The sequence below is a fragment of the Monodon monoceros genome, unplaced genomic scaffold (genome assembly GCF_005190385.1).
Source record: "Monodon monoceros isolate NGI ecotype Baffin Bay Population unplaced genomic scaffold, NGI_Narwhal_1 Super_Scaffold_2, whole genome shotgun sequence".
Lineage (NCBI taxonomy): Eukaryota > Metazoa > Chordata > Mammalia > Artiodactyla > Monodontidae > Monodon > Monodon monoceros.
Window position 1 is genome coordinate 90,181,952 of NW_021703776.1, and position 26,697 is coordinate 90,208,648.

Consider the following 26,697-nt stretch of genomic DNA (forward strand, 5'->3'; position numbering starts at 1 on the left):
CTTGTAAATGGTTCAAATTCCCCACACGGTTTCCCTGCAGGAAACAGGGGAGGGAAAATGCCGGAAACAGGGCAAGGAAGAAGGAAAGAAATAAAATCTAGTGTATATTCTCCTTTAATCTTCATAGAAAATCAGTGAAGTAGGTATTATAATTTATCACTATTTTACAAGGAAAAACCTGAAACATGGACAAGTTAAATCATGGAGAGATTGAATGGCCAAATGAGAGAATTGGGCCCTGGTGGCTAGTAATCAACCTGGAGAGGGGGGCCAGGTGAGCTCTTGACAGTTTAACCAATAGGGTCTTCTGACTGGGAATGAAGGTAGGCTTTGCTACAGAAAACTAATCACAATAGCCAATGCTTTACATCTTCATAGATCCTACGGTTTACAGTGTAGTCATATGTTATAGCGTGCTTTCTCACCTTATTTTCACTTAATCCTGACAGAAACCAATGGAGCACTTCTTTTTATCTCCCCCCCCACCCCTTTTTGGGTATTTAATCCTAAAAAAAATCTTAACCCTAAAAATCAAAAGAAAAATAAAACAAGGAAAGCTGAAATTAGTGAAAATTTTTTTTCAAATGGCTTTAACATGGTAATTTAACTCTACATCCCTAGTGGGATAAACAGATATCCTAACCTGTTCTCAGTAATTATACTGTTAGTAATAATGTTGATATCATTATTTTGATACTAGTACATATTATAGAATAAAGCAATTATGTTACTATTATTAGAAACAAAGATTTTCAGTGTAAGAAGACACAAATATCAAAGTTATATAAAGACTTTATATCCTAATTTTGAATTGCAAATATCAATATGAGTTCATTACCTATCATATACACACACACACACACACACATACACACACAAAGAAGAATGGTTGCAAAGAACTGAAGCCCATCAAAGATACCAAAATTTTAGGATTACTAAAATGATAATCTCACTGATCACCTTTGGAGAATACTAAGAAACCAACTCATTATTCTGAAAACTAGTAAATATCTTGCCTTTCTTGTACAGATTGTCTGTATTTCAGGGTAACCAAACAGTTGGTGAAAGAAAAGTATTTTTTAATTTCAGCGAAAACATCCTAAAGAAGGATAGAATTAAATTGTGATTTTACAACTCCTAAAGAAATAATGGATCCAGGCAATGACCATCAACGGCTGATAAACTACTAGGTGAAAGGCTGAGAGAGAACTTTACTCAGATGGATAAGACTTATAACCCCTGAACCCAACAATGGCTCCTCATGCCATGGAAAGAGATGATCAGATGTGATGTTGTTCCCGATGAGATGCACAAGGAAGGGAATACACAACATCACCAGTGCCATAGTCTCATCAAGAGAAATTGAACATGAATCTGAACAAGCCCCTAGCTCTAACTAACAGTTTACACAGGGGATGAAGAAATATGTCAAACTATACCATGTGGATGCAATACGAAAAATCCAGAATGCTAGAAGTTCTACAGGTTAATGACCCAACTTCTTCAATAAATAAATGGCAAGAAAAAAAGAGGAAAGGAGAACCTGTAGACTAACAGAAAGGAGACACACCAACCAAATAAATGAGTTAATTTGTCTGGAGCCTCATTCAAACAAACCAATTGTAAAACAACAAGAAGAAAGCAAATGAGATGAAAAAGAGATGATAGAACATCAGGGAAATGCAAGCAAGTTTGAAAGTTTGATGATATTAAGGAATTACTGATGACATCATTAGGTGTGACAATGATATGGTCACAGTAGGAAAAAATCCTTACATTTTAGAGATACATGCTGAAATATTTACAGATGAAATTTGACGTCTGGGTTTTAAAATAATTCAGTGGTGGGTTGGCAATAGAGTGCAAAAGAAGGAGATGGGTGTATAGATGAAAAAAGAATGGCCATATGGTGAAAATTATTGAAGGGGATAGGGATAGTGGGTATGAAACCGTGCACCTCAGACTGGGACTTGAACCCATGCAGCTGGGACTCAAACCCGGCCAAAACCCACAGTCTTCCAACTGAGATCACACACCTGGTTTCAGGACTTAATGAAGCTCAGGTTCTTGATGTCTCATCGCAGAAAGAATTCAGTGAGAGACAAAGTGATAGGTAAGAAGTGGATTTATTTAGAGAGAAACACACTCCACAGACAGAGTGTGGACCATCTCAAAAGGTGAGAAAGGCACCAGGGTATGCGGTTGTCAGTTTTTATAGGGGTGGGTAATTTCCTAGGCTAATGAGTGGGAGGAGTATTCCAGCTATTTTAGAAAGGGGCGGGGATTTCCAGGAACTGGGCCACCGCCCACTTTTTGATCCTTACGGTGGGTCTCGGAACTGTCATGGCTTCCGTGGGTGTGTCATTTAGCTTGCTGATGTGAGTGTGTACTGAGGATCAAGGTCTAGTGCAGTCGACTTGTCTGCCATCTTGGACCCATTTGGTTCTAATCAGTTTATGTCACGTCCTCGGGCTATGTCATTCTTTCAAAGGTTGTGCCCTGCCTCCTTCCCTCCTGTTTCAGGTACGCTGCGGTTTATTTGACCATCCTCTGCTTTTGAAGATGTGTAATATTCTTCAAAATAAATAGTTCAGAAAATGAGGTTCTGAGATTCTTAAGTAACTTTTCCAATGTCAGACCACTAAGAAGCAGCAGAATCAGAACTCAAAGATCCCCTTTCCCCAGAGCACAGAAATAGCTGCAGAGCTGCTGTAGAGAAGCACGTCAAGGTCATCAATGTTTGCCAAGTGCCAGCCCTGTATCTTGTTGTGTGGGCTCCTGTGGAGACCTTGTAGGAGGGTCTGACAGTGTTCCCTTCCCTAAGAAGTTTTTAATCTATCTGGGGACACAAAAGATACACATAAAAGCAACTATACTGTAAAGTAGATATTATTTGTTTTCTTAAAACACTGTCACAGAGACACAAATATTCCCAGATGGGAGAGCAATCAATAACGCTCAGAAATGAGTTCATGAAATCCTCTCTACCAAGGGAGACCATGAAAAGTACAAAAAGCTGTTATTTTCACAGGGTGGAAAAAGTAAAAATGATTCGTCTCTCAGCCCATCTGAGAGGCTGAAATTCACAAAGATACACTGTTCCGGAAACTCCTACTGCTCCCTTTCCAGAAGTTGTCCAAATACCCTTTGGAGGGGTGTTCTTTATCTGGTAACTTTTAAAATAAAGTAGTTATGAGAAAAATCAGCTTAATTTGATTATAAAAAGGACTTCAGTACACATTAAAAATTGGCTATGACTTATCATGTTTCGAGATGATAAACTACTAACTTAATCAAAATATGAGAATGAGGTCATTCAGTAAGAATTAGATGGTGGTGATGGTTGTACAACCTTGTGACTATACTAAAAATCACTGAATTATACACTCTAAAATGGTGAATCTTATTGAGTATAAATTATATCCATTTTTTTTCTGAAGAATAGCCAGGCCAATCGCAGTAGCCGACTTAAAAACCAAAAGTAATTCTGGCTATTTTTAGTGTTAGAGAATAAAAGAATTTAGTTTGGTGGGCAAATAATTTTTTAAAATCCCAGTAAGTTCATCTTAAGTTCAGTTACAACTAAAATGCTTAACAGTAAATTAAATATTCAATCAACACTTAATCTCTTCTACCAGTCAAGTTTTATGACTTCTCATAGCAGTCTAAACATGTTTTACAATTTTAACAATCATGAAGGCTTACGTTTTAGAGACTAATAACACAATCTCCAGCAAGTCTGCTTGCTAAAGTAATTGAGTGGCAAGAAAAGAAACCCAGGAAATCTGCCACTTACTATTAAGTTTTAATTTGATGTGTGTGTTTTAACTGATTAGGTAGTTCCATGGGTCATAAATACCCTACATACTTTCCTTCTCTTATCAGCAAAGAGAAGTGATTCATCACAGAGTTCCTGGAGAGAAAGGTGTTAGGTCCAAGATAATTGCTTCAGTTTCTCTTCAATTAAAGCTGAGGGAATTCCCTGGCGGTCCAATGGTGGGGACTCCCGCTCTCACTGCCAAGCGCCAGTGTTCAATCCCTGGTCCGGGAACTAAAGTCCCATAAGCCAAGTGGCACGGCCGAAAAAAAGGAAAAGAAACAAGCTGATGGCAGGAAGGGAGGCTCACATTTGCGATTTCATATGTTTCTTGATTGAAGAGACTGATATTACTTGGTTTCCATAATATGAAGAGAACTATGCCTTCAAATTAAAGTGGGTTATTTTCCTCTATTGGATTTGCAAAAACCTTAAAGATCAGTTGTGCCCAATGTAAGGGAAACAGGCACTGATATTGGTGGGAGGGTACATGGCTACAACTTTTCCAGAAAGCAGTTAGGCAAATATGAAAGAATGTTGACTAAGCAATTTCACTCCTAGGATTCATTCTAGTGAGGTAATCACAGAGGTGAATGAAGATAAAGGTGCATGAAAGCTCAACACACTGTTCTTTTGACAACAGCGATGAAAGAATTGGGTACCACTTAAATGCCGACCAGTAAAGACGTGACCAAACAAATTATAATACACTCCTGTAACAGAATGTCATTTAAAAGCTCTTAGGTGAAAGGCTATTTGGCTCTGAAAAGCATTTTCCAATGTGTATGTACCTAATGTATGTATACAATGATCCCAATTCATAAAATCTCATTTAAATACATACCTGCATAGAAATTTCAGGAGAGATGTCTGAAACTGTGTTTTGTCTTTCAACAAATATTTATGGAACACTACTATGTATCAGACAATAAAATATCATGAAAAGGGCTCCTGCCCCCAAAGCACTTACAGTCTAATGGGGGATAAAGGCAAGTATTCAGGTGGGAACCACATGGTCCCAAGGGTAGCAGAGGTTGCTCTGGCAACGTAAGGGAGGCCCTGCTTTGGCGAGTCCTGGGACCCAGGGAGGCGAGTCCTGAAAAACCTGAAGGACGAGGAGGATTTGGAGCTCTCCTACAGCCTTGAATGGTTCACTTCCAGGCATATTTTCCACGGGGAAAAAATAAAGCTCTCTGTGTGTGTGTGTGTGTGTGTGTGTGTGTGTGCTTTCTTTAGGCTACTCAAGTGAAGCAGTGGGGGTAGAGAAGGAACAAAGAAATCTGTACTGTCTGTGATCGACTGTAAACACCACTACACTCGGACTAGCCAGGTATGTGTGATTTTTAACTGATAAACTTCCTTCTTTTAAGTGTGTTATGAGGATTAAATGAGATAATGCTTGTATAATACGGCACAGTGCTCACTGCAAGATAAGCACTCATGGTCCCACTGTTTCTCATGTCTGAGTAAAAGTATCAACTAAATTTCTAAAATTTCACCATAATCACAAATCAAATACACTCGGTAAGTTTTTAAGCATCTACAGTGTTATCAAATGTATATCTCTCCAAATGCAATTATTGCTAGTATTTGGCCAACATGAAAACACCTTGGACTCAAATTAAAAACCACCCAAATTGGGGGAAAAAAACTTGCTTGTTTTCTAAAATAGATTGATTAAATTTCAAGGGTCAGCTTAAGTGGTGTTAGGAAGCCCTCACATGTGCCATACGCCTATTGGAACATAAGACCAAAAATAACCTCTCTAATCAGATATGTAACAGTGATATCCACCCAACCCAGTCACCTTATACTTATGAAGAGCACAACAAAAGGGGTAATTTTCACTAAAAACGCACTTGTTCTACATTGCTTTCAATTGTAAAACCAGCGTATTTTACAGAAAGAAAAACCTTCTGAACATGGAATGGCCTGGTTGGTGCAGGGGTGCGGTGCTGGTGGACAAAAAAGCTGGCAGTCACGTGTGACCCAGACTCCACTCAGAGGAGCAAACCCGTTCAGTTTCGCCAACTGTAACATCAATCTTTCTAATGCCCAGCCCTTCCTTGAAGATGGTCAAGGCTCAGGTGCATTCCCAGTGTCAGGGGAGGTTGCCAAGGGATGGAAAAAACAAACATATAAACTACCTGCAACAGAGAAAGTTCTCATTCCTGCCCTAGTAGGTTATACGGGGCCTTCAACCACAGGATTCCTTGGTGGGGGCATGTTGGTTGTAGGGGTGCAGGGTTGTTGGTTGATAGGATATTATCAGGATTTTGTTATTCACATCTGTGAATTATAAAGAGGCTTACAGGGCTTCCCTGGTGGTGCAGAGGCTAAGGATCTGCCTGCCAGTGCAGGGGACACGGGTTCGAGCCCTGGTCCGGGAGGATCCCACATGCTACGGAGCAACTAAGCCCATGCGCCACAACTACTGAGCCCGCGGGCCACAACTGCTGAGCCCGTGAGCCACAACTACTGAACCCACGTGCCACAGCTACTGAAGCCCGCACTCCTAGAGCCCATGCTCTGCAACGAGAAGCCACCACAACGAGAAGCCCACACACCGCAACGAAGAGTAGCTCCCGCTCGCCGCAACTAGAGAGAGCCCGCGGGCAGCAACGAAGACCCAACGCAGCCAAAAATTAATTAATTAATTAATTAAAAATAAATAAGTAAAAAAAATAAAGGGGCTTTCATTCCATGTCATTAAGAGGACACTCGAATACTAACTCAAAGTTAACAGATATGGAAAGTATTCTCTTACTATATTTTCTTGAGTTCCAGCCAAAAGTTTCATTTAAAAAGTTTTTATAAAGAGGACAAAATATTTCAGAGATGAATATGAGGAAAGTTACTGAGAGATAGAGCTTGTAATCTCAACGCTGAAAAAGAATGTTGGAAAAGCTGAGTTGGCATCTTCTATTCTTAGGCTCCCTAAGTCATTCTAAATCCCTTCTAGCCTAGGAAGAGGATGGATGATGGATAAATGCACGGAGGGATGGACAGATAACCAGTCAGACCAATTCAAGAAAATAGGGACTAACATGGGGAAGAACGCTCCACATCCCTCACCATCATTCCTGAAAACCTACAATAGGAAAGTAACCATTGCCTGCCTTCAAAGAACTGACATATTGGGGATTTACTGTGAAACTCAAGGGCTCAGATGGAGTTCAGGCTTCATTCAAACAATTTCTAAGGAACTGATGGACATTTTATTCTACTGCATTTTGCTACACTTAATTTTTGAGCCAAAAATAATTAGGCCATGTAGAGCTTTTTAAAACTGAACTTGTGTGTGTGTGTGTGTGTGTGTGTGTGTGTGATGTAATTTGTTTTGCAATATCATCAGTAAGAAGAGAGAAATTTTTATACTCCGTCTGTATTCAGCCAAGTACTAATGGTCAAATCCCCTTGGCTCCCAGAGCAGAAAAAGTAAATCCAGATCTATGCTGCCTGTCGGAGTTTCTTACCTCTCTGTATGTCCTGGGAAGCTTGGGAAGCTTTCCGGTTTCGGGCTCTTCTGCTCTTCCTTACTGCAGCTGAGTCTTACACAGAAGTTGGGCCGCTGATGGCCTCTTGGGGGCTTCTGAACTTCCCTTCCCAAGAAGCCTGGCTCGCACGCAGGTCTTCTCCTCCCCTTTCAGCTTAGTTCTGTGAACAGGATTCTTTAAGGAACAATCGAGCATCCTGGGCGACTGAGTGACATGCCGGTCACACCCTCTTCTCAGCAGCCCTTCACCTAATCCCTTTTTAAAGGGGAGATTACATCTCTCATTGAGACAGAAAGAGGCTGCTAATCCTTGGAGGAAACTACTGTGTCATTCTCAAGAAGGCCGGGGATTTCTGAAAGAACAGGGGTCTCAGCAAGCAAGGGGCAGAGGGCAGCTTTGTTTTTTCATGCCTTTTCTCACAGCCATCACTGTTTAGAATTAAACGGCAAAAGGCTGTGATCCATCTAGGCATAGCGTATTTTTAGATAGCCGTTGAGAAGGGCAGTGATGAGCTGAGAGAACCTTGAAACTCTCTGGTGACCTTGGCAGCATGGGGATTTATGGGCTTACAAGAACCATTTACATACTACTTTAGTCTGTCCTTTTCTTTGATCGATGCCATTGGCTGAGTACCTCATCCATGCTTGGTGCTCTTCGACCCCCAGCAATATGTGGAACACTCCAGTTCCTGCCCAAGGGCACACATGATAAAGTATCAGAGTTGGAACTCATAGATACGGAGTCTTCTGACCCCAGCTATACCATTCTTGAGCTCAACCTGTTTTAATCATTAAATGAATACTTGCTGAGCACCTGATTGTGCCTTAAATTGTGCTGCACAAGTCAGGACACCAACGTGGAAGGTGACACGGACGTTTCCTTGGGCTTGAACAACGACACCTGAACATGAACAATCGTCAACCCCACTGCACGGAGGGGCAGGTGGGAGCTTAAAAAAAATAGAGATCTGTCCAAAAGGCGATTTTGCATTTGGTCAGATCTTCTGGAAACTTATTACAAGCTAGATACTATGTGAAACTGCTTTGTAAACTGTAAAGCACTACACCAGTGTTAATGACACCTAATTCTACCAGTATAGTTACCATAAAGATGGTAATTAACCTGAATACAGGCTGTTCAGACTAGTCGATGGAACACATCTTCTTCTACACCTGGATCTTGGAAGTCTGCCAGTAAAGATGCGTAAGAAGTGACTCTGGGGCCGGCTGACCCAGAGAGCATCAGGGTAGACTGTCTGGCAGTCTCCTTTCCGGCAAGCCATTTTCCAGAACTTGCTGAAGCCTGCAGATCTCTTTCTCCAGCTAACTCCAGCACGATGTGCACTGAGAATAAACAAAATCACTGATGATATCATGTTGTCACACTTCATTCCACAGGATTTAACAGTTCGAGCCACGCCAGGGCCAGCTCTCCATCTGAACAGAGAACATTATCTGTTTTTCCTCACCTGGAGTGAAAATTCTTGAGAAAGTCCCTAATCCTGTAAAACTTAGCCCCCGACAAGGAAAAAAGGTATTTGAGGAAGGAGGAAATGAGGAATAAAAAACCATAACCTTTCTCTAGGGTTACTTTGTGTAACTCTATTGTTTAGCTTTGGCCTATAATTATCAATACTCAATTTTACAGAATAATGTTGAAAAAAGACACCTTAATAACAAAGTGGATGATCCAGAAGTTTAATTACAAGAAAATCTCAGTTTGGCACTCCCCTCTCCCCATTTCTCAATCATTCTACGATTTAACAATTAAGACCCTGCATGAGGTTGAAATGACTTGCCTGTGTAGTCTCTCTACGACATGGTTAAGTCATATCAAATCCCAAGGCTTACAGATACAATACATGGCTTCCTCCCTCCGGTTAGCGAGAACAATCATTCCATTGACTGCCTTATGCAGGCTGACGTTAAAGACAAGACAAAACTTCTTTCATTGGCACAGAGACTGGTGTAGGAGGTGACTGATGGAAGAGGTGGCTGCAGCCACCAGACGTGCAGCTACTGCTCAGCTGTCCCATCCAGGATTTGTTTAAAGGAGAATGGAGAAAACTTGTAACCAGCCCCGACGTAGAACTTGTTCTGGAACTCCACCCTGTTGTTAGGGGCAAGGAGAAGGGGGTTTGAACACATAAACGAGAGGCTGGCAGCTGGAGGGGAGAGGCTGGCAGCTGGAGGGGAGAGGCTGAGCATGTGTAAAATCAAGCACCAGGTGACGAAGGCGCCCCAGGCTGGCAGCCACCACAGGAATCCTCTGAGGCTTTTTTTTTTAATCCTTCTCTTGCCTCCCTCTTACACCTTTCCCTCCCCCGACCCCACTTCTTCCAGGCCTTTGCTAGCGGCCTCAGGGACCAGAGCACGACCTCCCCCAGCTCCCAGCAGCCGGGAAGCCCTCGCTACGCAGTACCGGATAAGGAGCTGGTGATGAGACAGCGTGTCACCAGGTTGTACGAGGTTTTTTGTTTCCATCCTGATCTTAAACTGCGGGGCTTACGTGATTGCAGAACCACCAGAGCCTTGACATATATATATATATATATATATATATATATATATAAAGAAGATGTTGGGGGTAGGAGTTTAGTAATTTATTTATTTATTTTTGCTGTGTTGGGTCTTCATTTCTGTGCGAGGGCTTTCTCTAGTTGTGGCAAGCGGGGGCCACTCTTCATCGCGGTGCGTGGGCCTCTCACTATCGCGGCCTCTCTTGTTGTGGAGCACAGGCTCCAGACGCGCAGGCTCAGTAGTTGTGGCTCACAGGCCCAGTTGCTCCGCGGCATGTGGGATCCTCCCAGACCAGGGCTCGAACCTGTGTCCCCTGCCTTAGCAGGCAGATTCTCAACCGCTGCGCCACCAGGGAAGCCCCTGACTTATATTTTTATAACTTACATAACAGATATCATGTATGATCATTTCCGCTTTATTATACTGCAGAGTTCATTTCTTTAATGAAACGGGGAGAAATGATGTTATAGCCTCGGGCGGGGGACCCTGTGATTCTCTCCACAGGTGAAGTGTAAAACCTTTCCTTTATGAACAGTGGCCACAGAGGGAGGGAGGAAGCCCCAGGGTTGCTAAGGACAGTCTGGTTCAGCATGCACAGGAGCCCTGATGCTTCAGTATGGACAGCACGCTCAAAACTCTTGGCTGAAATGTGACTTGGGAGAGAGAGAAGCCGAAACAAATGTTTTCATATTCGTCAGCCCAGTGATGGCCGACAGTCTCTGGACACATCTGTGAATGTCAAGGGCCTCCAGTGAGTGCCTTCCTCCTGCTGGGTACCCTCCTTCTGTTTCCACTTTCCAAGAGTTTAGTCGCGGGACTTCCCTGGTGGTCCAGTGGTTAAAAATCTGCCTTCCAATGCAGGGGACGTAGGTTCGATCCCAGGTCGGGCAACTAAGATCCCACATGCTGCAGGGCAACTAAGCCCATGCGCTGCAAATACTGAGCCCACACCCCACAGCTAGAGAGCCCGCGTGCCACAACTAGAGAAGCCCACATGCCGCAACGAAGATCCCGCGAGCTGCAACTAAGAACCGACGCAGCCAAATAAATAAATAATTAATTTAAAAAGAAAAAAGAAAAAAAAAAAAAAAGAGTTTAGGTGTCTGTTCTGTTGGTATAACTCCAGCACTCAGCAACAAAGGCCAGACATGCCAGATTTGCTCAGCATTGCCCTCTGTGAGCCTTTCAGATCCATCATCTTACCAACAGTTGAAGCCAATTATAACAAATGAACATTTGTTATTCTGAGGCCAATTATAATAACAAATGAACATTTCTAACATGCCTTACAGAGCAGTCACTATATATGTATATATGCTCCCAGGTATTACATCATTTAATATCATACCAACAAGGGGACTAAACTAAGGTTCCAAAAAGGTACGTGAATTGCTAATGTCACACAGCAGGTCAGGATTTGAACCCAGTTGGCTGGCCCTACAGCCCATCCTCTTTCCCTAGAGCACACTGAGAGCATCTACCCTACAACCAGTTCTTACCAGTGCAGCCGCAGGGCGTGCAGGAAAGCCGAGAGGCCCTCCATGATCAGAAGGATGGCTACCGTCAGAACAGCAAATATGGCAAAAATGATGAAGACCCCAATCAGTCCTCCCCAGCCTTGCACGCGAAGGCCAATGTTCATCACCATGGTCCAGAGCACTTCAGACAGTTCTGCAAGATGCAAGAGAAACATTCTCAACCACACGGTTTATCTGGCAAATGCAGATTATTCTTACACCATAATCCTGGACCTGCACACCCTACGACTCAGCAACTCCACTCCCAGGTGGAGAACGCGGTCATGTGTGCCCTAGGGTACCTGCGTGAGACTGTCTACGCAGCTTTGGAGGAGCTTCCATCAAGACGACAAGTATAGGATGGCATATTATTCACCAATGAAAGTGAGCAGACCACAGCTACGGGCAGCAACGTGAATAAATCCGAGTAACATCACCTTATGCCAAAGAAGCAAAACACAAAAGAATACATGTACTATGATTTGATAGCCCCTCAAATTCATATATTAAAGCCCTAACCCCAAAGTGATGGTACTCGGGAGATGAGGGTGGGATCCTCATGATGGGATTAGTGCCCTTATAAGAAGAGATACCAGAGAACCCCCCACCCCTTCCAGGGAGATACTGTAATTACAGGAGTTTGTGCAAGGAAACAAACACAGCCAGAGCAGTCAAGACCACACTAACGCTGAGCACTTGCTTTTCTGCTGTAAGTCAACAATCAGGCTCACTTTCACTGCTTTGCTTTCTATCCCTTTAGCACACATTTTGGCCTGGCTTCTCTGTTCTTGGCATTATGCCCAGTGCTGGGAATGCAGAGATAAAAGTCAGGGTCCTTGCCTTTCAGGAGATGACAGTCTAGTAGGGAGACAGGCTAATGAGACAGAATTACAATCGGTGCTAGGATAGGGGCACCTCCAGAACCCAGGTGAAGGGCACCTTCCAGACTGGGGGCCAGGGAGGAAGACTACCCGGGAAAGGTGCTAGCTAAGCTGAGTTCTGAAGGAAGGATGAGACATCAGGTGGGGAGAGAGTGAAAGAAGGGAAGAATTTTATAGGCAAGGGAGCTGCAGGGCAAACACACAGAGGGGCCCAGCTAGTGTGGCATCTTCGGGAGCCTCAGTGCAGTTCCTTGTGGCCACTGCACATGAAATGGGGAAGTGGGTGGGGGTAATCGGGAGCCGGTGGGGCATGGAGGGAAATACCAAGAGACAAGACTGGAGAAGCAGGCAGAAATCAAGAGGGGTTTTACAAAGTAAGTTGATGAGTCAAGATTCCAGACTTAAGTCATTCTTGGGGCTTGAATCTTTATACCAAGAGATGCAAGGGGCCTGTAGAAACTAGGAAAGGCAAGGAAATAGATTCTCCCCAAGAGCTTCCAGAAAAAACAGACCTGCCAGCACCTTGTTTATAGGTCTTCTGGCCTCCAGAACGGTCCGATAGTCAATTTCACAGTGTTCTGAGCTACCACATATGTGGTGGTTTGTCACAGCAGCAACTGGAAGCTGATACAGAGGGTAACCATTCCAGCAAGATAAAGCCAGACCCACTGAAAAAGGTCACTCCTGCTACGAAAGAAGAGCCATTCTTCTGGTCAGCGCACCAGAGATGACCCAGAAGTACACCGCATCTGTTTCCAAAGGGACAGGAGATGGTGGCCCTGCCATGCGGCCCGCTCACTCACGTGCATGCGCCAGGCTGAGGGCCCAGAGCCGGAGGTAGGAGGCTGTGTTGGAAATGCAGCCCAGGCAGTACTCAATCGTGTGGATGGCCTGATGCACAAAGATGTCTCCAAAGCTGAACTGAAAGAGAGAATTTGTAATGCTATTTCATTAAGTACTTTCTGCTCAAACGGATTACAAATGATACAACGGACGGATAAGGCCTGGACTCTGCTGTTAAGACATTTCCAGTTGAACGAGGGGGAAATAGGTATTAATATACTTGTAGAAACAGAATGAGCAGCCCACAGTAGGACATGGTGTGTGTGCAGTAACATTTCCCAGAAATGGCTGAAAAGAGCTCAAAGCAGCAGAGTGGTTGGTTGTTAAGGGGAGCTGAGATTTGTGCTGAGCCGTGAAGAACAGGGAAGGAAAGAGAGAAGCCAGTTCATTCCTGGTAAAGAAAATGACTCCGGGTAAGGAAAAGGCAGGTGGTTGGGAGCACCATGAAGGTAAGTTTGGGAGAAAAACCATTTGGCTCGACTGGGAGCTTGCTGAGGTGAGGAAAGACTCAGCTGTGGAAGCCGTGGGAAAGGCAAGGATGGACACAATCGAGAAAACCACCTGGAGTCACGAGGAACCAGTAGAAGTATCTCAATAAAATAAAGAAATATTGGAGGCAAGATTAATCTGGTAGAAAAATGGATCAGGGAAAGGACAGCCCATAAGCAAAAAAAAAGCCAACTTGTTGATTATGTTAGTAATCCAGGTATGAGGGGAAAAGGAACAGTGCAAAGACAGCAATAGATCATTCTTTTCTTTCACGTACTCTGATGTTACGAGGGAAACAATCTGACTGGCACCATCCCTGCCCTGAAGCAGCTCACCGCCCAGCAGGGAGAAGATGCAAACAGACAGTTACCACACATCAGCATGGGAACTGCAATAACCAAGAATGCAGGGGTGTCGTGGGAACACAGAGGAGGGTCCCTCACCCAGCAGGGCCAGGGTCATACAGGGCTCTGAGGTCCCTGAGCCCGAATGGGTGAAAGAATGGCACTGGCAGAAATGAATAAATTGGAGAAGGGGAGTAGCTGATTCCCAGACGTGTTGCGTTGCAGGTGATAGCTGGCCATACAGACTGAATCTCTCAGCACAGACAGAGGCAGAACAGGCTCAGAGGAAAAGTCTGGGCTGGAAAGGGACACCTGGGACCACAGCTGTGCGAGGAGTGAGAGTGGGAGCTAAGAGGACTGAGAAGATGAACAAGGGGAAGATCACGAGAAGAAGAGCTGTCACCCTTAGGAAACATCTCAACTCGGAGATAAGAAAGAAGGAAATTGATGATGAAATGAAAAGGTCAAAGAGCTGGGAGCAGTCACAGGGCTGCGGCCCAGGATGTCAAGGATGGAGGGATATCCAGGAAGAAATGGGGGTTGTGGTCACTGGGGGTTGTAGTCAGATGCTATGGGGAAAAGACCAAAATCAGTGCCTCCCCTCCCATTCATCAGTGAAAACAGCAGAGAGGAACTGAAGGGGCAGGGATGGGCAGAGGTGGAGAGAGTGGGTAGAGAGAGTCACAGTAACAGAGGAATGTCTGGTGAAGAATGAACCTCAGCCAAAGAGAGGTCTGGCTTTGCCCTGGCTCCTGGGAGGCAACCTCTAAACGCCTGGCATTTCCCAAGTGAAAGAAACATCTGATATTCATGGTCCGTCCCTGGGACCACACCTCACCACTTTTGCTAATGAGGTGTCTATGGTGGGCACTTGGTAGTTTAAGTGGGAGCTGACTTCACGTGGTTAGAGAGTTGAGACTTTCAGCCACACGTTATCAACCCAAACCCATCTCCAGGGAGGGGACAGAGCTGGAGATTGAGTGCAACCACCTGGATTGCACTTGGGTCAATCACACCTACATAATGACACCCCAATAAAACATCAAACACAGAAGCTCATGGGAGCTTCCTGAGTTAACAATACGATAATACTGCCACACGTCAATGCTGGGAGAGTCATGCATCCCTAAGAACACAGAAGCTTTGCATCTGGAACCTTCCCAGTGTCAGATTCTGCTTACTTGTGTCTTCCTCTGGCTAGTTCTGATTTGTAGACTTTTGTTGTAAGTAAAACTGTAATTGAAAGTATAGCATTCTCCTGAGTTCTGTGAGCTGTCTATAAATGACTGAACATGAGGGAGTCTGAGGGGACCTCCAGACTTGTGGGTGGTGTCAGAAGTGTTGGGTAGACATGGCAGTCTGGAGAACTGGGCCCTTAACCTGGAGTTTGGCTAACTCCGGGTGCGGACAGAAGTGGGACAGGACCTGGAGGGGGAAGCAGAGTCGAGCCTGTATGTGCCTTGTACTGGGAGACCCAGGCATTATTGTACTGGGGGAAGAGCCGTCAAATGGAGCCTGAAGCTGCCCCCAGTGAAGGCAGCTGGTTCACGAAGGAGGTGGCAGGTGAACATTGACCGGATATATACCGAGGCCACGAGGAGGATGGATGAGGAAGGTTGTACTGGACAGGCTGGGACTTGATGAGTCAGAAGATGTGTGGGTTGGATTCTAAAACATTCCAGCAGGTCTGACAGACCTAGTGATACCAATCGCCGTGAATATGGGTTACTCTCTGTACCTGGAATCTTGTTGGGAAAACTTGCCATGATCCAGATTTTTCATTAATCCTGACTGACTATCCATTGGTGCAGATGAACACCTGTTGGCTTTTTAAAGTAATTAACACCACAGACGGAGTTACTTATAGCATTCCTCAGGCCTCACTCCAGAATTAGAACAGAGCTCGGGTTAAAACCCCCTGCCCCGGGGTTCAGGACCGTGGGTGACTTCAGTCATGGTATAAAAACAGCCAGCCGTCTTGTCTGGGAAAACATGGTAAATTCCTGAGCGGGGAGTGGCTGCCCTTGGATGGAAAGGGACAGGGAGGGAGGAGAGAAGAACACATGAATTTGTGACTTCCCTTGAGAGGCAGACAATATTACAAAGATAAGTGAACAAAGAAGAGACTGAGCCAGGGTTGAGGCCAGAGGCGGTGATGGCATCTGAGGCTGCTTACGCTGGGGAGGAGGACTGAGAATAAATAACCCACTTCTTTTTTATTATTATTATTTTTTTTTTTTTTTGCGGTACACAGGCCTCTCACTGTTGTGGCCTCTCCCGCTGCGGAGCACAGGCTCCCGACGCGCAGGCTCAGCGACCATGGCTCACGGGCCCAGCCGCTCCGCGGCATGTGGGATCTTCCCGGATCGGGGCACGAACCCGTGTCCCCTGCATTGGCAGGCGGACTCTCAACCACTGTGCCACCAGGGAAGCCCCATAACCCACTTCTTGCTTCAATATAAGGGACCAGACTTGGCCTCTGCTCTCATGAGTGAGGGTCACTGATGGGAAAGATCATCATAAATTTAGCAGACTCCCAGGGGCACAGTTCTGAGCCAAGGAGACCTCAGTAACATTTAGGACCTTCTATGTCACTAAATGTGAGGCTGATACTCACCTCATACTCACAGATAGAGCGGCACCTGGGCGAAATTATTTAAAAGGCTCCCTGATTGGTTAGTAAGTAGCTGTAAGCTTAAGTGACCCCCCTTTCCTGGGACCTCCCCAATTTCCCATGACTCAGTGATGACAGGGTTGCCACCAGCAGTGTCCTCCCAACCCTCCCAGCTCTACTGCCTAAGTCCGTTCTGATTGGCTGGTGCCCACACACTACTGGCTGTTAAATACGTGAGCACCACCCCTGACTAGATCTGGCTTCTAGAATCTGTACAAACTGGAAGTCTTCATAGGGTGTCAAGTCCCAAATACCTCTTCCCTCTTCTTTAGATAAGCAATTAATTTTTTGGCCATGCAGCTCGTGGGATCTCAGTTCTGCAACCAGGGATCAAACCTGAGCCACGGGAGTGACAGCACCAAATCCTAACCACTAGGCCACCAGGGAACTCCCCCAGATACCTCTTCATCGTGGTCATCCTGAGCCCCATGGGCACCTGCAGAAGCCCTGTGGCCAGGGCTCACGGAAGGATTGGAGTTGTCACCTTCAATGTCCTCGGTGGCATCTTCTTGGATCCTGGAGGCCTGTAGCTTTCAGCAAATAAGAAAATGCAGTGTCAAATTCACCCTTCGAATGACAAAACTTCTATATAAAATAAAGGCTCTCATTAAATATTAGCCATGTCCCAGATACTGTTCTAAACCTTCTATTCAATCTTTTTATGTAAGCACAATTATCACCCCATTTTACAGAGAAGTAAACTTAAGTAACAGAAAGGTTAAGAAATGAGCCCAGGACTGCACAGCTGGTAAGGCTAGTTAGTGGCAGAGCCAGGATTCAAATCCAGGCAGTCTAATTCCAGGGCATGTGCTTTTCTCCACTGTATTCCAGAATGTGCCAAATTAATCACACTCTTTACAGTAAACCAATCGTCGTGTGACCCAAACAGCCATATTTCTACAAGCAAAATTAAGAGAGATTAATGACTGCTATGGTCTGAATGTTTGTGTCCCCCCACAAAATTCATGTCAAAATCCTAACCCCCAAAGATGAAAGTATTAGAAAGTGGAGCCTTTGGAAGGCACTTAGGTCATGAGGGTGGAGCCCTCGTGAATGGGATTAGTGCCTTATAAAAGAGGCTTCAGAGAGCTCCCGAGCTCCTCCCATCAGGTGAGGACACAGAGAGATGTCAGCAGTGAACCAGGAAAGGGGCCTCACCAGGTGACGATGCTGACACCTTGATCTTGGACTTCTAGCCTTCAGAACTGTGAGCAATAAATTTCTGTTGTCTTAGCCACCCAGTGTGTGGTATTTTGTTACAGCAGCCCAAACGGACTAGACAATGACTTTTCCAACACAAATATACTTTTTAAAATAAAAACATCACTTTATGAAAATAGCTAAGAAAAAAATTCAAGGAAAAAAAAATCTAGGTGTAGTCACCATTCAATTTGGCCTGGTTTTCTCCTTGAGTCTGAAGAAAATATTTCTTTCAAGTCACTGTGAAATTTAATGTCCCACATCCAAAGTTTTTCCTAGAATAATTTCACGGGTGGCATATTGCAAATTAGGCATTAAAGTGTCTTTACCATTCTTTCTTCAGCAGGTCTGAACCTGATATTTGCAGATCTTTGGGCAAAGGTACAAATGAAAGCCCACATGCCATATGTTCAAATATTTAAAAGTTAGAAATCAAGCCAACAAACTCCTAAATAAAATATGTTCTGGCGTCTGTCTTGATAAGTAAATTCTCACAAGAACTTGGAAGGCCAGGTTCAAATTCAGCATCCCACACCAGGACATGGCAGCATGGGAGAGCTGGCCCTGCACCCCGGCGTGTGACCCTTCCCTTCTCACCTGTGATTTCATCTCACAGCACAAGGGCCGTGGCCTCGTGTGCACATGCGTGGACACTCCCACCCAAATGTCTACGTTCCACCCACACTCCCTCCTTGGGAGTCCCGCTGCCCCTTGGCCACACCAGGGTCAGCGGTACCCAGGCCGGTGCCGTGGTTGGCCCTTTTTGTGCCCTGGAAGTGGGCTTGTGTCCATCTGGACAGGAATTCCAGGGTGCTGGGTACCAAGAGGGGGCTCTGGGTAAGCCTTTCCCCTTGGCCCATGGTTCCTTGCCCCATGGTGAGGAAATGGGGCTCAAGTTAACATTACTTTGTCTTCTTGAAATCCTATTTTCTCTCCCCATCAACTTAAGGAAGAAAATACCAAAGAAGAAACAGAAGACAGTTTTTCCATTTCCATCTTTAAATGCTAGCCTTTTCTGGTCATATCCTGAAATTGGTTCAAATGAGCATGAACAACTGTGTAGAAGCGTGACACTGGGACTTTGTGGATCTTACTGACTCTTCTTCCCATTCAAAATATACTTTGCAATCCCCCTAACTAAACATCTCACAATGTTTGAGCTGGATGCCGTCTGAAATAAAATAGTAATCAATTTTAAATGAGTTACTTGCAACTGTCTAAAAACACGTAAAACACATGTGCACAAAGACAGACACAAGGATGTTCACAGCAGCACTATTTGTAATTACTAACAGCACTGGAAAAAAGCCGAATAACTATCAATATACAAATGGATAACCAAATTGTGGTATATTCACGCAAGGGAATACTATAATACATAGCTATCTCACACGCGCACACACACACACACACTCACACACACACACGCACACACAATCTCTCAAACATAACACTGGAGGAAGGAAGCCAGACCCAGACGAAGGCGCGGTGTATGGTTCCACTTACATAAAGTTCCAGAGCAGGGAAGACTAACCTGTGGTGTTAGACGTCGGGATAGTGGTTGACCTTGGGGTGACAGTGACCGGAAGGAAGCACACGGGGACTTCAGGGTCTACGGTGTTCTGCGTCTCTATCTGACTGCTGGTCACACAGATGTGTTCGTGTGATGATACTTCACTGATCTGTGCCCTTATCATTTGTGCACTTTGATGTATGTAGGTTATACTTCAGTGAATTTTAGCATAGAAAACACGCATGTCAATGTAAAGATTTTCAATAGAAATGCAGTTACTTCACCGTGACCTGGGATACGGAGTGATAGGAGACCTGGGTCCACGGCAGCAAGTCAGAAGAGGAAACAGAATGTGGGTGGTCCAGGCGGTCCAGGGGGCTGGCATGAGGAGTTCTGGGGAGGAGGTGTGCGCTCACTGGCTGCCTACAGGGTGCGTGCCAGAAGGGCCACATCACAGGTGGCCCTCTAGTGAAGGGGTTTCCAAACCATGTCCTGCAGGGACCCAGGGCTACAGGGTTACAGAGGAGCCTGAGGAGATGGGACCTCTGCTCATTTCCCCCAAGGCCCATCAGAACAAGCCTGTTTATAATCTCTATGTACTGGGCCTCTTTAAGGCTTCACAGGGGGACTTGAGAGGAGGCCAGATAATTCCATTATGGAATCATGTCTTGGATGGAGGTGGAAGGAAATGTTTCTAACATGAAAAAGGACCACGTAATCAGCAGCCTAAGGAGTCAATCGACAGCTACACATCCCAGGGGCCAAGGAGGCAGGACTCCAAGCAGCCTTTGGGAGCCCATGTTCCCCTGAGTCAGCCTAGGAGGTATCGCCCAAGATGGCAGACTACAAAAGCACCTCTACCTCCTTCCCTGTCATACAAGTCATCCATGGGGAAAAGGGAGAAATCCGTCACTTTGGGCTCAGCCACTATTTAAACAGCTTTTGTGGAGCAAAGAATAAGACAAGCTATGGTTTGAGAGTCCTGGGACTCAGGCGAGCCAGCAGTAACCTAGTCCTCGACTTACGGACAGGTTGAGTTTCTAAGAAAGACAGTTGCATCTGTTTCTGCAGAAAGGTATTTGCCACCTTCCTTTGAAACACCAGTTCACCTATTTGGACAATGGTCCACCTCAACTCTCCTTTACCATCCTGGTCTCTCACCTATTAACCAAACAATAAACAAGTATTCTTTGGTTTGCCTTCCTGTGTATTTATATCCCACATAAATTATATTTCAGACAGGTTTTGGATCTGGTCGAGGCTGGCAGGAAATAGTGGGAAAGGCAGGTGATTTAGAAAGAGAGCGCCACCTAGAGACGAACCTCCTGAACTCCAGCCTGGACCCACCCAGGTCCCCGACTCTACCATCAGCCACGTCAGGGTGTGGAGAAAAGGGAACACTCTTGCACTGCTGGTGGGAATGTGAATGGTACAGCCACTATGGAGAACAGTATGGAGGTTCCTTAAAAAACTACAAATAGAACTACCATATGACCCAGCAATCCCACTACCGGGCATATACCCTGAGAAAACCATAATTCAAAAAGAGTCATGTACCAAAATGTTCATTGCAGCTCTATTTACGATAGCCCGGAGATGGAAACAACCTAAGTGCCCATCATCGGATGAATGGATAAAGAAGATGTGGCACATATATACAATGGAATATTACTCAGCCATAAAAAGAAACGAAATTGAGCTATTTGCAATGTGGTGGATAGACCTAGAGTCTGTCATACAGAGTGAAGTAAGTCAGAAAGAGAAAGACAAATACCGTATGCTAACACATATATATGGAATTTAAGAAAAAAAATGTCATGAAGAACCTAGGGGTAAGATAGGAATAAAGACACAGACCTACTAGAGAATGGACTTGAGGATATGGGGAGGGGGAAGGGTGAACTGTGACAAAGCAAGAGAGAGGCATGGACATATATACACTACCAAACGTAAGGTAGATAGCTAGTGGGAAGCAGCCGCATAGCACAGGGCGATCAGCTCGGTGCTTTGTGACCGCCTGGAGGGGTGGGATAGGGAGGGTGGGAGGGAGGGAGATGCAAGAGGGAAGAGATATGGGAACATATGTATATGTATAACTGATTCACTTTGTTATAAAGCAGAAACTAACACACCATTGTAAAGCAATTATACCCCAATAAAGATGTTAAAAAAAAAAAGTTTACCTGAAAATATTTCCAACCACTTAAAACATACGTGATCTCAGCACAGCCCACTTAATGTTTTGCACTAATAGAGGGAAGCAGAGACCGATCATCTCAAACAGTGCCTGTGTGTCATTTCTAGACTCTAATGGTCCCTGGAAGGTTAATCTTCCCAAATCCTATTTGATTTAGGCTGACAGTAAACACTTCATCACCCCCTGAGTAAACCTGAGGCTCAGGAGAAGTTTAGACAAAAGGAGGAAGTGGGCTGAAACTGGTGTTTGACAATAGGGTGAAAATCAGAAAAACAAGAACAGACTTATTTAAACGTGTTTCCTCCTCTAGTTCCCTCTCACCATCTGTAACATAATACAGTAAAAGCCCACAACTTTATTTTTTTCCCCACAACTTTAGAATCCTGATGAAAACAACGTTCAATACTCATTAACACACTAAAACTACAGTAAAAGATTCTTATTTTCAACTAATACAGCAACCACATTCAGAGCCTTAAAAGTCATTACCTACCACTTGACTCAGCACACACACCCCAAGCACGGTTTGCAGCACGTAAGATTTAAATGCGACCATCATGCTGGAATCAAGAAAGCCCCAAGGAAAAGCTGAGCTCTGCAGTAGGAAGCATACCTGGGGTGGGCCGGTTCCTCACCTCACCAGGTCCTTCAGGCCCTGGTCAATGCAGTGTTCTCTCTAAACCCCAATTTACACTTGCAGGGAACCCACATTCCTACCCACAGTGAGTGAATGGAAGTGGATGGTGCTTACCTGGGATCTCCGATGACTGGCTCTAAGAATAAACGGCTTAATCAGAAGCATCCACGGCACAGAAATCAAAGCCATAATAACAAAGAAGCTTTGGACTTCTTGCTGTAAGACCAAAACCGTAAGATCCTATCATTTCAAGGTGATTGCACAGCACATTTCACATGATACAAATGGTAAATATGTCTCATTTTAGCTGCACTTTATTTGGAGTGATCTACAGCATTTCAATGGACCCATTCACCCTCCCATCTTGGGCTATTCCCAGTGCAGGGAGACAGCTGTCAGTCCGGTGGTACGGGGTGTCCACTCATGGTGGACACTGGAGTCTCCCTGTCTTTATTCCTTACTCTCCAAGTGGTCCCTTATCATACACCCGCACCATGTGGAGCCTGTCATTGGACAGAAGAGCTCATGAGCCACATCATAAGGGCAGCTTTATTTGTCCCTGGTCCCCTTGACCCTGTTCCGTGGGGACAGTCAGCCCTGGGCCTGGACAAAGCGCTGGCCTGGCACTGCGCTGGTCACTCTGGAGTGACCAAAAGTCCTTGGGTCACTTTAAGTCACAAATTTACTGTCTCCATCAGTAACCTTGTATTTCCAGTACTACTAAGCCCTTGTGCTCTCCTTTTCAAAACAATCGTCGCCTACTCGCACAGAACTCATTATGGGTGAGTCACCTAACGGGTCCTGGGACGCCTGGGCTGAACTCTCTTTTGCTGTCTCTCTCACTGTCAGAATTCACTCTGGAGTGAGGCGTCTATGGTCTTCATGCCTCGCTGAAGCCCAGGCGACATCCCATTTTATCATCCTGTCACATATTTCCTTTCACATCCTCACCCCCAACTCTTTTTCCTACCCTCCCGAGTCACTGGGTTTGAGGACTGACCCAGAGCTGCTATGGTCTGAAGAACCAAGACTCCTGGGAAGGCTTCATCAGAGCCATTGAAAAGGTGTAGAAATGGGGTGCTCAGAGTAAAAGGGAAAACGCTTCTTGAGCCCTCACATTTCTTTAACTGTTCTGGCCAAGCTCCCAGTGAGACAATTTATTATCATCCCAATTGTAACAAGATTTACCCCGATAACAGTGGAAACATTTTATCTTCTCCATCTCCTACCCTCCTCCACTCTTATTTTATTTTATTCTTGGCTGAGTTGGGTCTTCGTTACTGGCCGCAGGCTTTCTCTAGTTGTGGTGAGCGGGGGCTACTCTTCGTAGCGGTGCGCGGGCTTCTCGTTGCGGTGGCTTCTCTTGTTGCAGAGCACAAGCTCTACACATGTGGGCTTCAGTAGTTGTGGCACACGGGCTGTAGAGCACAGGCTCGGTAGTTGTGGTGCACAGGCTTCAGTAGTTGTGGCACGCGGGCTCAGTAGTTGTGGCTCGCGGGCTCTAGAGCGCAGGCTCAGTAGTTGTGATGCACAGGCTTAGTTGCTCTGTGGCATGTGGGATCTTCCCAGACCAGGGAGAAGACCCATGTCCCCTGCATTGGCAGGTGGATTCTTAACCACTGCGCCACCAGGGAAGCCCCCTCCTCCACTCTTAACTGCTCCCAAGAAGGGGGAGAACCACGGGAACACACACTGCACTTGCCAGTCCCAGGTCCCTGTCCTCGAAGCTACCTCGTTGCCATTTGCCCATTTAGATATCATGCTTTTTCCCTTCACAATGTACAAAGCAACCAGAGATGTCTACTTATCTGTTGCTCTTCTTCTTTGATATTGAAACATGGCACGAAGCAACCAGGGCAGTGTTTGGAGGAGGCTGTATTAGTAACTTACACTGTCTCTTCCAGCTGCATGACGGGAAGATGAGGTTATGGAAACTGCAAACTGTGTCTAGATAATGAATCTTCATTCCAGGGTGTGGAAACCAGCCAACTCCAAATAACATTTTTGAATGGAAAAAAGCTGGAAAAGCCATTCACTGTTCAATGTTCAGTGCACTAAGACAGGACTTTAGTCTTTAAGAAAAGAATTAGCACATGAACTATGTGGTGAATCTGAGTACCGTGCCTCAAAGAGAAGACTTGTTTGGGAAATCCAAGTGAACTTTCGTTTAGACTCCAGCATTGCACAAACGAACCTTCCAGATACATTCATTTAATGCCAATAGTCTAGGGATGGTTCCTACACCGTTGATGTATAACAAACAGGTGCAACAATAGTAAGGTGGGATATAAGAGAGCTTTCAGAGCTATATGTCGTCTCTGATTATTAGCTAAAATCATTCCTTACTTTTTCTTCTTCTTATTTGCTGCTTCTGTAGGGGAGGAGAACACAGCTAGGATTCAAACTCATGAGGACGTGTGCAGCTGTAGGAGGAGCATGGCTGTAACTGGGACCCAGGATGAGCGGTCACTGGCAGGTGCCATGGGCTGATATTGGGAAATCTAGCCCTAGAGCTTGATCCAGAGGAATTAGAACCTATATAAGTGGATCCTCCCTTAGTGAAAATCTACCAGCAAACAATATGATCAGGTTATCACTGGGAGAGGCCAGAGGAAAAGAACTATTTGTGTGACCAAAAATTAGTCACTGAGATATTTTTATACCCACCTCTCATGGGACATTTATACTTTTTTAAAATAAAATATTAAGTTGATAATGAGGCTGAAAGAAACAGAAGTCAGAATGGCAATAACATCCAACTGTTGGAAGGTATCATCCATAGAAGAAGAGCCCAAAGAAAAAAAGAAAGAAAGCATCTCCAATTGGCCATGGAAGCTCATAGGACAGCATGAGTTTGGTTCAGTTTTCCAGAAACTCACTCCCCATGTGAACAGAGGGATTCTTCTTCTTGACTCTATTTCAATTTTCTTTCTTGTGAACCTTAACTAGAGTTTACTTTTATAATAAAAGATTATTCATTTTTAAGGTGCTATTTAGAGCGTTTACAGTTTCAAGCCAATCAATCCGAAGGATTATTTTTTTTCTTTCTTCGCAGACAACGTACAAGCTAATTTTCAACCCCACAGCAATAATCCCTCCCACGTATTACCCAGATAGGAACGGCTGGAGCCACACCACAGCACTGCCTTCAGCACCCAGACATTCATCCAATAAGACCTTCTGAATTTGAAGAACCTAACACATTGGGTGCTGAGATGGCTCAGTCTTGCAAATAATTACTCTCTGCAATACCCAAGAGTAGGAGAGAGATTTAACATAATCAAGTGCGTAAAAGAAGAAAAAAGCCCCATCAGTACCTGATGTTTGTATAGGGGTGCATTCGAAGGGTCGTTATAGTTAAACAGGAACATGTTGATGAAGTGGATGAGGATGCTCGGGGCTCGCCGGGACACAGAGACGTCGAAGGAGCACCATTTGAAAATGATCATGAAGACCAGGTATCCAAAAAGACACAGGATAAAAATCATCTCGGGGATGAACTGCAGAATGATGTTGAGAGTGTTCCTGAAGAATCTGAGGGTGGGAAACATACACACATACAAGACAGAACACTGAAGGAATACCAGCAACTCACTATTCTCTCCAAATCACCAAATGTTCATTTCTTTGAACACTGCATCCACTCCCCAGGCAAGTGGCAATCATGCATGGCTGGAGAAGATGAGAAAGAAAGGTGCTTTTGCACAAAAGGTTCAGAGAGAACCAGGGTCTAGAAGATAAAGTCTGAGGCAGAGGGCAGGCTCACATAGACAACTGATGATCTGGCCACAGCTTCCCATGCAGACCGAATTCATATCAACACAATTAATGGTACAAGGATATAGAAGCATGGCTTGGCAGCTTTGCCCCTAAGGATGCCCTAGGACAGGGGTCGGTCAACAACGGCCCACAGGCCAAACTGAGCCCATCACCTAGTTGTGTACAGCTTACAAGTTAAAAATGGTTTTTACATCATTAAATGGTTGGGGGGAAAAAATCAAAAGAATATTTGATGACATGTGAAAATGATAGGAAATTCAAATTTCAGTTTTCATAAATAAAGTTCTATTGGAACACACTCACACTCGTTTGTTTACACAGAGTCTGTGGCAGCATTCACACTACAACACCAGAATTGAGTAGCTGTGACACAGACCATCTGGCCTGCAAAGCCTAAAACATTTACTATCTGGCCCTTTACAGAGAAAGTTTGCCAACTTCTGCTCTAAGACATAGAGAGAGTCCCACAAGACTAAGTTGGGGGACACCCAGTTAAAATGTCAGAAAAGGGCCCCAGACCCTTTGTTAATTGTAAGAGTTATTGGAGGGAAAAATGGAGATCCCATGATAAAGCAGGATTACTAGAGATAGTTGAGGCCAGCCTGACACACGATGTCAATGATAGTCCAAAAATCACCTCCTGGTTTTCTCTCTCATTTAACTCTCACAGCACTTTCAGGCAGGCAGTAGTACCAAGGCGCTGTCATTCGTTTACTCACTAAATAGTTCTTATTTTTTAAGTAGAATCGTACATCTATTGGTTTTCTGATTGGAGGTCACCATGTGACT

General features: G+C 44.8%; 1 protein-coding gene across 3 annotated transcripts in view; it reads right to left on the bottom strand.

The window, feature by feature from the left end:
* Positions 1-8,677: 8,677 nt before the first annotated feature.
* The window catches only part of ATP6V0A4 (ATPase H+ transporting V0 subunit a4), a 72,734-nt gene continuing 54,714 nt past the window's right edge, over positions 8,678-26,697 (bottom strand). For 2 of the 3 annotated variants that reach the window (XM_029233272.1, XM_029233271.1), the window contains 6 exons: positions 25,446-25,662; positions 22,243-22,344; positions 16,983-17,111; positions 13,035-13,152; positions 11,333-11,504; positions 9,196-9,423 (listed from right to left, as the gene is read on the bottom strand). In XM_029233272.1, coding sequence (XP_029089105.1) covers positions 9,330-9,423; positions 11,333-11,504; positions 13,035-13,152; positions 16,983-17,111; positions 22,243-22,344; positions 25,446-25,662 — 832 coding nt within the window. In that variant the 3' untranslated portion in view covers positions 9,196-9,329. Of the gene's footprint in view, positions 9,424-11,332; positions 11,505-13,034; positions 13,153-16,982; positions 17,112-22,242; positions 22,345-25,445; positions 25,663-26,697 lie in introns of all 3 variants that reach the window. The other variant, XM_029233270.1, reaches the window with a different exon arrangement.